Genomic DNA, 12,146 nt, shown 5'->3' on the forward strand with positions numbered 1-12,146 from the left:
AAATTGTCTATTTTCGTCTACGTTTGGAATTTGTAATACATAATACTGGGGACTGGCATGTTCAATGTTTTATTTCTAACGGATTTTAGTATAGACTTTGTTTCCTACAAGTGCAGGTTGCATGATCGGCCACCAACTGAGTAAGCTGAAATCCGCATTTAAATTATTGACCATTTAATTTCATAAAGACAAAATATCAATTTGGCCGTTTGAAATTCGACGCATTGAGTATCGTTTTTGTAGGTCGGGTTGTTTAAAGATTTTGTTAAATTGGTTGCCTTGTAGGGACAGGAATATGATTAGACTATTGACTACACGCTTGACTTGTCGGGACAGGAATATGATTACACACTTGACTTGTGGGGACAGGAATCATGATGATCAGACTATTGACTACACACTTGACTTGTGGGGACAGGAATCATGATGATCAGACTATTGACTACACACTTGACTTGTGGGGACAGGAATATGATAAGACACTTGACTACACACTTGACTTGTGGGGACAGGAATATGATTACACACTTGACTTATGGGGACAGGAATATGATCAGACTATTGACTACCCACTTGACTTGTGGGGATAGGAATACGATTACACACTTGACTTATGGGGACAGGAATATGATTACACATGCACTTGACTTGTGGGGACAGGAATATGATTAGACTATTGACTACACACTTGACTTGTGGGGACAGGAATATGATTACACACTTGACTTGTGGGGACAGGAATATGATTACACACTTGACTTGTGGAGACAGGAATATGATTAGACTATTGACTACACCCTTGACTTGTGGGGACAGGGATATGACTACACACTTGACTTGTGGGGACAGGAAATATGATCAGACTATTGACTACACACTTGACTTGTGGGGACAGGAATATGATTAGACTATTGATTGCACATAACAACTGCCAAAATAGTGAAAACACTTCTCCAAGGAACCGAACGGTATGGTTCACCACGTCGCTTTTCGTGTCCGTTTATACAACAGTGATGCGTCATGCGAGCACAATCCAAGGACCAAAACGCCAAAGACTGAACAAACAGCTTGACCAATAAAAGTCACAACGATGCCGTCTGCCTCACATGGCCTCACGGCTAACTCAGTAAAATATCTATAACCTGCAGTCCCGATTATTAATGTCGATATTTAATAAGCTGTACAAAATTTCTTACCTGTTTTTAAGTTGATTCACGCATAGCATTGTGGGTCTAACTAAAAATTGACCACAATGCAATGCGATAAGGCAAAATTTAAAAAATTCCCAACTACATCAATTAGGTCTGCTGCCTTGCTCGCTCGCTTCAGGCTCGCTCGCTGCGGCAGCAATTAGATCTGCTGCCTCGCTCGCTCGCTGAAGGCTCGCTCGCTGCGGCAACTATTGACTACACACTTGACTTGTGGGGACAGGAATATGATTAGACTATTGACTACACACTTGACTTGTGGGGACAGGAATATGATTAGACTATTGATTGCACACTGAACTTGTGGGGACAGGAATATGATTAGACTATTGACTGCGCACCTGACTTGTGGGGACAGGAATATGATTAGACTATTGATTGCACACTGAATTTGTGGGGACAGGAATATGATTAGACTATTGACTGCGCACTGAACTTGTGGGGACACCACATAAAATTAATGGTCCAATATACACATCGCTTGGGACACATTTATGGTCAGACACTAGCTTGACTCTGAGAATGGAAATACCACAAGAAAAACGAATTTTGTAAAAAATATTCAAATATAGTTCTTATTGAAGGCCAATAGATACATCGAAATGGATGGACCTTTATTGAGTAGCATTTCATCAAATTAGAAGCGACATCTCCAGACTAAATATACAGTTGAGCTATGTATAGGTATGTCACACAGATTTGCGAGGACACGGTTATGATTACACACTGGGATTGTGGGGACACAATTTTGATTCTTTAAATATAGGGCCATTAAAAATATTTCGCCCACATGGTGAAATATATTTACATTCCCTGGTGAGGGGAGAGAACATATTTATGAAATTGTGCTGTCCTGTACATTATTCATTTCTTTTGAAGTCGATTGTTTTTACGGTCATTGTACACGAATTATATGACTATGTCCACTTCTATCAATCGAGGCAGATGTGCAAGATACACAAATAAACTAGACTATTCAGGAAATCATTATTATATAATAATTGTTAAACTTGACAAGACACCTAAGTTTTTTTCCCTGTCATTCTCCAAAAAGCAGAAATAACTACAATCTATTGCTCCTTTAACGACCTTAAAAAACAGAAAACTTCTCGACCTTTAAACAACGGTATTGTGCCTCCTTTTCAGTGAAGAATGGGCCACAGTAAATCTTAAACATTGTGACTTGTTCTCGAAAACAACTGAATATTGAGAACTGGATAGTTACTAATTTGCTTCATTCTTGACCCTTTAGTCATTACCCTAAAAAATGGAAAGAAACACAACTAATCATTCATCTAACAAGCACAACACACACCGTCCCCACAAGTTTTTACATTTAGAATTGGCCAACAACATAATACACTAAGTGTCCCCACAAATATGAATACACACCTGTCCCCACTAGTCAGTACACACTTTGTCCCCACAAGTATGTCCCCACAAATCCGTGTGTTCAAAATGTGTTATAAATCATGATTTTATGTCACAAGTATCATTTAGGTACTGTAGGCAATCTACTGACCAAGTATAAAATCAGTGCCTACATAAATAAGCAGTGTCCCCATAAGTAAGTGCCCCCATAAGTGGGTAAAGGTGGGTATTGGTGTGTGTGTGTGTGGTTGTGTGTGTGTGTGTGTGTGTGTGTGTGTGTGTGTGTGTAATCAAATACAAGATGCATTAAGGGCCAGTCTTTATTGCAACATCCATTTTGAATGGAGGTCCAGGTTTTCCATTTTTATCCCCTGCAATCTATTCATACCTAATTTCAGGCTTAAGTCAGGATATTGACATTGTGAAGGAGGATATAGCAGACATAGATATTAGAGATATTGTAACACAGGTAGGGATTCATCAGCATTAATCACTAAGTTCAATTGTCAACCAATACACATTTATATGCACATGTTTTATCAAAAAGTATTTCATTTTCTGTTACAGATTGATTCCTTAGATAACTTTGAAAATATTCCTGATCAAATCCTTGATGCACTTGTGGAAATTGGTTTTACTAAAAAAATCACCAAAGAGAATAAACTTGAAGCAATCACAAGCATAATGCTGAACACAGTGATTTTAATATGTAAAGCTGAGCTTGATCAATTTGATCAAGGTCTTGGCCCAATACTAAATGAAGCACAGAAGCATCCTGATGTTTTCAAGCCCTTTTTTGTTCATGTTGGTGATGTGGATCTTACCCCAGAAATGTTTAAAAGTCTATTGATGCATACACACTTAGATGACCCAATCAAAGGCTATTTTTACCAGTATATTGATAACTTGGGTACGTATTTTCTGTACCGTAACTATTGGTTTTGATTTAGCTAAAAACATATCATTGTACATATATACCAAAGCTTAATTTTTACATTATTAGATGCAAAGGGTTTGCAAAAGTTGTTGGCATTTTCTACTGGTGCAAGTAGTATACCACCAATGGGTTTTCATGAACCTGACAAGATAACTCTCACAACTATTGAAAGTGTTTTGCAAAATTCCAATACATGTCCTATGGATTTAGAACTACCAAAAAAGTTGCCAATTTTGAAGATTTTTCCAGACAGATGAACATTGCCTTGGACATCCAAGCAATAGGATTTGGCATCATATAAGACACAAGTTGGATTTAGTATCATAACATTTGTTGCAGTTAGGTTCTATTTTAAAGGCAAAAACATTTTCCAGAAGAGATGTGTACATTTCCTAATTACAATGCCAGGTTTTGCAAGTGATTGTCCTTAATATGTTTATACTTTCCTTAAAATCACCTGCTAATAAAAACTATTCAGGCTCGTGATCATATGTTTTCCTATTACTATCTTATAGGCAAAGTATATAAACCATTTTGACTGTAAAAAGCAAATTTATGTCATTTTTTTGTGATAAACTACTTTGTAGTAAAAAAATTTACCTGTATAAAAAGTGCAGTGCAAATTGCAAAAAGAAAACACTAATTTTTTTTTGCTTAATAAACCAAAATTATGAATAACCGTGTGTGATAGAAAAAGTTATTCAAATGACTATCCGCAATGAAAATTTGAATAAAGCTTGAACTTACTTTGTTGTTGTACAAATGGACTTCGAAGCAGCACTTGCCATCTGGTACTTATAAAACCTATAAAACCATCATGTTAGTTTTAATGCGTTTCTAAACAATCAGAGGAAAAATAATTATTTTAAAATTGTACGCATAAGTAGGTTAAAACGATTATATTTACTCACGTTTTAGCCACAATGTCAAAATAAAATTTTCAGGTCTTGGACAAGACCACGACGGCGGAAAGACCTGCATAATTATGCTTGTCCCAGTCCAAACCGAGAAATAGCGTCTCGGTCCTAGTGAAAATGTTGCTTGCTTAAGTTCGCTAAAAAAGACTGTGACCAATACTTGGAACATCACTCCCACACAATATACAGTTTTCGGTTTCTTTCTAAAGTGACATTTATACATATTAAGTAACAGTAATTTGATACACTTGAATGCCCGTCATTGAAAATTTATGCAAATATTTTTTATATTAAAATTATAATATATGCAATCAGTATGGAATTTTCACAGTAAAATAGCAGACGTCTCCCGAGGGCGGTACACTTTCACATGCATTATAAGCATTATAATCATTCCTTTATTTAGAAATTTATCGTTCTTAACGTCAATGAAAATAGAAATATTAGCATGGCCTATTTAATACAACAAGAAGTGTGTATAGTAGTAGATGTGATTTTTTTTGGGGGGGGGGAGCGTGAACAAGCACACTTTTATTATATTTTAGTATTACAAAAAGTGACGTCACATCCTGTTTACGCAAGAAATCATGCTCTACGGACGGGGGTACCGTAACATTAACCGTCCAGATTGTTAAAAAAAAAAGATCAGTGTGAAAAAAAGGAAGTGTGCTGGTTCACGTTTGCATGCCATGTGACCTGTATTAAAGATATTAACTTAATTAAATCAAGTTAATGGTAAACAGGTCACACGTCACATGTGGTGACGGAGCGAAGGAGATGTTACCCGAAGCCTTGTTTGAGCAGACTGAGTGAATTTGAACTTCGCGCTAATACTTATGCGCGTGATGATGGTGGTGTCACATTCGCCGAATGACGTCATAGCAGGGTCAAAGGTGCGGGGGGAAAAAATCCGATCACTGTCGCGGTTGACGATGGTGTAGTAAAATTAAAATGTGATTAGTAAAAGCCGAATTACAAGTTAAGTGGTTGATGCTTTCTTGCGAAAACGAATATGAAATTTTGGTTGCTTGAACTATTTGTCATATAAATCAATAAAATAAAGAGGATGAGACAACAGAGGATGTGAAGAAGTGCGTTGACATGTGCCCATGTCATTCCAGTGTATGTAAAGACGAAAAATTTGCGATCAGTGTCAAAAAACACAAGAGTGTGCCTGTTCACACGTGTATTATGCGTGATATGTTCATGATACTTAATACATAAGACGTCAATACGGGTCAAAGGTGGGAGGAAAAAGTCGAAGCGTTGACGGGTAACGATAGCGTAGTAAAATTAAAATGTGTTTAGTAGAACTCGCATTGCAAGTTAAGCAGTTGTTTGATGCTTTCTTGCGAAAATGAGTATGAAATTATTGGAGTTAGTTGAACGATTTGTCATGAAAATATATAGAGAATGAGACTGTGAAAAAGTGCGTTGAGGGGTGACCATGGCATTCCAGTGTATGTGAAGACAAAAAAATTGCGATCAGTGTCAAAAAAGAGCACGTCGCGGGATTACACGTTTAAAGCCCGTTTTCCACTAGGCAAATTTTTTAGCGGGACGCAAAGTGATATCTGAAATCCGGTGATATAATCGGTTTGCGAATAAATTCAGGTTTAATAATACTTATGCATGATACTAATATTAGTTCATTATGTTTACCAAACGAGATTAATGTGATTCAAAGGTGAGATGAAAAGAAAACCGATGCGTTGATGGCTGACGATGGCATTCCAGTGTAGACGAAGTAAATCGGTGTAGACGAAAAAAAAATGCGTTGATGTAATATAATAAAACTACTGTGTTTGGTAAATCTTGCAATGCAAGTGAAGCGGTGGTTTGATGCTTCTTTACAAAATGAATATGAAATTATTGTAGTTGTTGAACGATTTGTCATGAAGGTCAATAAAGTTCACAGGTTTAATAATAATTATGCGTTATACCTATATTAGTTCATTATGTTGGCCAAGCGAGATTAATGCGATTTAAACGTGGGAAAAAACCTGAGCCAAACCGATGCGTTGACGGATATCACTGACGTGATGAAATAAAACTGTTTAGTAAATCTCGCATTGCAATTCAAGTGAAGCGCTGGTTTGATGCTTTTTTGCAAAATGAATATGAAATTATTGCAGGTGATTAAACGATTTGTCATGAAGGTGAATAAGAATAAGACAGTGTATTAATTGATGGGTGTGGATGGCATTCCAGTGTATGTGTAGACGAAAAAATTGCGATTAGCCGGGTGTCAAAAAAGAGCGCGCCGCGGGTTATGATACTAATTAATATGAGTTCATTATGTTTGCCAAACGAGATTAATGCGATTCAAAGGTGAGGAGAAAAGAAAACCGATGCGTTGATGGGTGACGATGGCATTCCAGTGTATTTGCAGACAAAAAAATGTGATTAATGTCAAAAAAGAGTGCGCTGCGGGTTCAGTGCTTAGAGGTGTAATAATACTTACGCGTGATATTAATATTAGTTGATTATGTTTGCTAAACGACATTAATGCGAATCGATTGAAGGTGGGAAAAAAATTGAGAAAATCGATGCGTTGACGGAAGTTGACTGAGTTACACATCAACAATTCTTGCACCAATTTCAAAGCATGTGCTACGTTGTTCTTGTTTGTCCTTTTGTACACAAAAAAGGTATTGTAATATTAAAACTTAATGTTTTGTATAAATATTAAAACATCAAAACAGCTTAGATTTATTATTTTTAAAAACGGACAAAGTACTTGCCATCCAACTATAAGAAATGAGTTATGTGTGTAACATATTTAATTATTTATAAATTATATGCTTTGAATTTGATTTATATGTTCCTCAATACCTTGTGTTTGTTGCTCGAACGAAACAATCCAGCATAAGCAAAACATCGTTGTTGTTGGTGAGAGTCTGTAGAGTGATCGTAAGTATCTGATTTTTGTTGATTTCTGCCATACGTTTAATCTATTCTCCTGCCAGTTCAGGAAGAAATCATTTCTTCTATTTGGATTTTCCGCCATTTTGTCTAATAAATCATGAGTAGTACCCAATCATTTTACCGATGTCATTAAATACATGCCCCAAGGGGATATTTTTTTCATTAGAACATTTTGTGGGGGGGGTGCTCTTTTTATTGGCTTATTTTTTCAAAACCACCGCACCACCCTGAGATGTAATAAACGATCAGTCCCTTAACTAGCACAATGGGCCTATGAATATGCAAAGTTCATAATATCTGTACATGAGCATGCAGTGGTATTCTGTGGACGCATTAATTATTGGAATGTGGAATGTGGAAGAATTAATTATTAATCGTTGAAGATGAAGTCTTTTTATGAATAAGATAAATTAGGAATAGAAATTATATATGCATACTTAAAAACTTTGTGTTTTTTTCCGCTTACATAAAAATGGCACAGAAGAGGAAGGACCATGTTCGGATTTATGACTGTAGGCATGCATGCTTTTACTGTGGGCAACTAACTGTGCACCAAAATTACCTGACATTTGATCAGCAAGCATAAAGATGAGGAAGAAGTGGTGGAAGTCTTGTCCTACTGGAAAATGGAGCTGAAAGGAAAAGCATTTGACAAAGCTTCGTCCGAAGGGTGAGTATCACCACAGCATGACAACTTTGAAAACTGGCGATGGGAAGATGATTGTTGTAAGAAGCCCTGGAAAAGACGAAACCGTCAGCATCCACGACTTTCTGCCCTGCAAGTTTTGCCTTGGGTTCATGAAGAAATGGGATTTATGAAAACACCAACAATCGTGTGAATACAGGAAAGAAAGTCCCAATAAAATCAAAAGAGCAAGCAGGTACAACTCAAAGCAAAACTCCTCTTGGCGCCAGTATTAATTGGTAGCGACAACGAGAAGTTGAATCATCTCCTTCATGAAGAACAATGCAATTTCCAACATTGTTAAAAAATATGACCCCATCAAGGCTTTTGGTGCAATGATGATCGAAAAGGATGGCGAAAGAGATGGCAATTTTATCTCCAAAAAAATGAGAGCTTGGTCGTTTGGTAGAAGGACTGATGGACAATGGTGCCAGTACCAAAATTCAGTTATATGATTTTATTAAGCCTGAGAAATTTGAAATGGTAGTCCAAACAGTGAGAAAAATTTTTGGGTTCAACAAGAAATCTGGTAAAGCAGACGTGCGAATACCATCTCTGGTCCTTGAAGTGGGTTATTCTATTAAAAAATGTGCAGCGATTTTGATGGGTCAGGCTTTGCATGCTAAAGATAAATCTGCTGCAAAGAATATCAAGAGCTTTCAAAAGCTGATGAAGTCGGAATGGGAGTATAGAATTTCCCATCATTTGTTGACTATGTTGCATGAACAAAGATTCAACTAAGTCAATGTACCACCATTAGCTGAAGATATTACAGAACTTAGGAACTTCATCAATAAGAAGATTACCAAAGAATCTGAAATTGTAAAGAAGAATCTGACAACAAACAGCTGGACATTGCTGGCATTACTTGCAAGAATGGTAATGCTAAATAAACAGTGAGGGGGTGAAGCGTCTAAGCTTCTGCTCTCTTCGTACCAAAAAATACCTGTCTGGGCTGAATAAGTGAGTTCCGAAATTTTGGACAGTTTAAGTTCCTTGGAATGATGCCTGCCACAATGGTAATATAAATTTATCTATTTATGCAATGAATCATAACTATAAAATCATAGTAAAAACTATATATTCACATTCTGTATGCGGTGTTGCCGCAAAACTTTGTGCAGTAGAAGCTGTTTCTTATGCGTTAGCAGTGAGTTGTAACTTCATTGCCCAGTATATTTTTTGTACTGGGGTACTTACCTACGTCTTTCTTACTATGGAACAAAGAACTGGGATGATAAATTTAATGATGCTCTATTCATTACTTACCTTTTCTAGCCTTGAAATGATTGAGGTACAAGAAAAAGAAGCCGTAAGGTCCCAATTATTCTGACGCCAAATAGGAGACCAGGGATCGATCTTCTCAATTCTTCAAGATGCTTAATTGGTTTAAACAAAAACAATCCCTACGTTTTTGCAAGGACCAAGAGAAATTCACTGAAACCCATAAAAGGGTGGGATTGCCTGACAGCCTGAGGCAATTTGCAATTGAGTGCAAACCAAAGTTGAAGAACCCAGAAGCAATCACCAGTACAAAGCTTTGTAAATATATTGCCACAATTTCTGAAATGCTCTGTGTTAAAGATAAAGAAATTTATTTATTGCCAGTTCTATAAAACGTTAGAGTTTGGATGAAATTGAGAGTAGGTTAGTTTTTCTTGAGTAATCATTTCATTTTCAAAATGTTTTCAGTTGAAAACATTTTAGAAACTGCACAATTGCGAAATAAGTATCCTTCGATGTTTGCCAGAGAACAATGTTTTTGGGAAACCTATATTCGTTTTAAGGGCGACTGATTTCTTTTAAAAGCGATTTTCTGGGGTATGTTAACATGATTATGCTATGCCTAAATAAACCCCTACAATCATAAGGATAATTTAATTCCTGAAAATTTTTAGATATATCTGAGCCGGATTTGTCTAAAGAAGAGAAAGATGGGGAAAAAATTATTATAACAAAGCCATTGGAGGTAATATTAATTTTAATAAGTGATACTTATACCTGGGACTGTTATTTTTTACACTTAAGGTGGTCCACTATACAGCAAAATTACGATTTATCCTGCTTTGAAAAATTTAACAGAGACAATTTTAAAGGTCTTCCTAATCTATCCTGGATTTTTGTTTCTCTGAGAAAGTTGTTTTAATTACCGTTTGAACCTGAGCAAAACAAAGTGCTTGCTTGGCTTATCATATATGGTTTCTTTGTTCTATTGAATTATTTTCTAAAATGTTATTAATATATGAAAAACTATTTTTGTCGTTTTTTTTTAACAAAGGGAAAATCTCATTCCCATTACTTTTGCCCGAAATCCCAAACTGCAGAGTTGGGCACTTTTCGACGAGGTCTCGGGCGCGCAAAATCGATCATATCCAAGTGCAGGTGCGCAAAATACCCCTAGCTGCGCCCCCAGGTTTGAGCCAAGTGCAAAAAATGCATGCTAATGCTAACATGAGAAGCCGCTGATCTTTTCATATGCAAAATTTTAAAAACATAATTTATGCAATTTTTTGCATACATTATTGTAAACTTCCATATTACTAATAAACCTACATAATTATGGAAATTTATGCATGCGAAAAATGCAAATTTTCACCAGCACAACGCACATGCAATCAAAAAACCCTCGAGGTTGTCGATGATTTCGGGATGTTTTAGAGTTAACTTGTCAGAGTAGTAGTCTTTTATTGCACCTTATTGCTTTCATTGTTGCCGATTTGTTGCACCTAAATTGTTGGGGATCATTGATTTGAACGTTAATTTAAGCGGGTTATCACCCGCCGTCCAGAATGGCGACCGCGCTTGATGACATAAAAGGTGAAGGTACATCAATATTGATAATTTTATGCAAATATTTTGCAGACATATTTTGTATTAATTTATTCATAAAGTTTCACACATTTCTATGCATTATAAGCATCACTTTGAGAAGTTTTTATGGCAAACTTATAGTTAAAATACTATCATTTATAATAAAACCTTTAGCACATGACAACAATGATACAATTGATAACAATGACCACTGTTGCATCTGCAATGGGGAAGTTGGAAATGCACATCAATGTATACCATGCAAGAAATATGTTCATGCTATCTGTGGTAAACCTGTAGACGGCAGCAAAGAAGGATATGGACAAAAAATAAACTGTTCGTGCTGTTTAAATCGTAAAGGTATAGTATTTTGACAATTTTATAAACTGTCAGTCTGTAATTGACTAATTGAGTAATTGTGATGCAACTTAAGTTTCTTTTAGCCTGTGATTAAACACCACAATAAAATCTTATTAAAATTGCAAAATATTGATGAATATGAAATGTTCTTGCAAATCACCATTTTTTGAGGTATAGCCTGTGTAGTGTGTACCACACTGATTACTTTTCAATTATTCTTAGGACTTTCAACACCTGCAAAGGCTGCAAAGCCTGCAATTACTGCAAAAGTGAGGAAGAGACCAAACCCTTGGGCAGCATTTGGTATGGTGTCCAGTGGCAGTGCAGAGGATACACAAGCAAAGAGTAAAATGGATTTTCCCATCACATCTGTTAAGGACAAGCCTGACCCACACATTTGCCTTAAATGTGGAAGTGAAATTTCAAGAGGGAGGGAATATAACAAGAAAAGGCATTGGAAGCAAAAACACCAGGGTGAGCAACAAGGTGGTTGTGACAAATTCATTGTACCAAAGAACCATGAACTGGCAAGAAATCTGGTAAGAGAAATAGAATCGAAATGAAAACAAGGAGATAAATCTAAGTAAAAAAAAAAAACAAGCTGAGAAAGACAACAACTTCGAAACATCTGAGGAAGACAACAACTTAGATGGTAATGATATTCCTGAACTGTCATTAAAGGATGATGATGCTATTAATGCTGACTCAAGACCTGTACAAAAAACACTGACTAACTTTGTTGTAACAAAAGAAGAAAGCGAACCAGTGGAAAAACTACAAAGTGATATTAGTCGAATTCTTTTAATGCTACAATCTTTAACTATACCAGAAAACTAAACCAGCCAGAATAGAAAAATCAGTGTAACCAATGATGCTACAGCTATTATAACAGCGTCAAACCTTTTAGAGGTTAAACACCCTGATTTATG

The 12,146-nt window shown here is 36.2% G+C and overlaps 1 protein-coding gene across 1 annotated transcript; it reads left to right on the top strand.

The window, feature by feature from the left end:
- The first annotated feature begins 2,680 nt into the window (after positions 1-2,680).
- On the top strand, positions 2,681-3,773 carry LOC114528325. Its single transcript, XM_028549953.1, has 4 exons — positions 2,681-2,708; positions 2,978-3,048; positions 3,147-3,489; positions 3,583-3,773. The coding sequence occupies exons 1-4, from the start codon at positions 2,681-2,683 to the stop codon at positions 3,771-3,773; spliced, it is 633 nt and encodes a 210-aa protein (XP_028405754.1).
- The last annotated feature ends 8,373 nt before the right edge of the window (positions 3,774-12,146 follow it).

This window comes from Dendronephthya gigantea, unplaced genomic scaffold, assembly GCF_004324835.1.
Source record: "Dendronephthya gigantea isolate DGI-Jeju-01 unplaced genomic scaffold, DenGig_1.0 000049F, whole genome shotgun sequence".
Lineage (NCBI taxonomy): Eukaryota > Metazoa > Cnidaria > Anthozoa > Malacalcyonacea > Nephtheidae > Dendronephthya > Dendronephthya gigantea.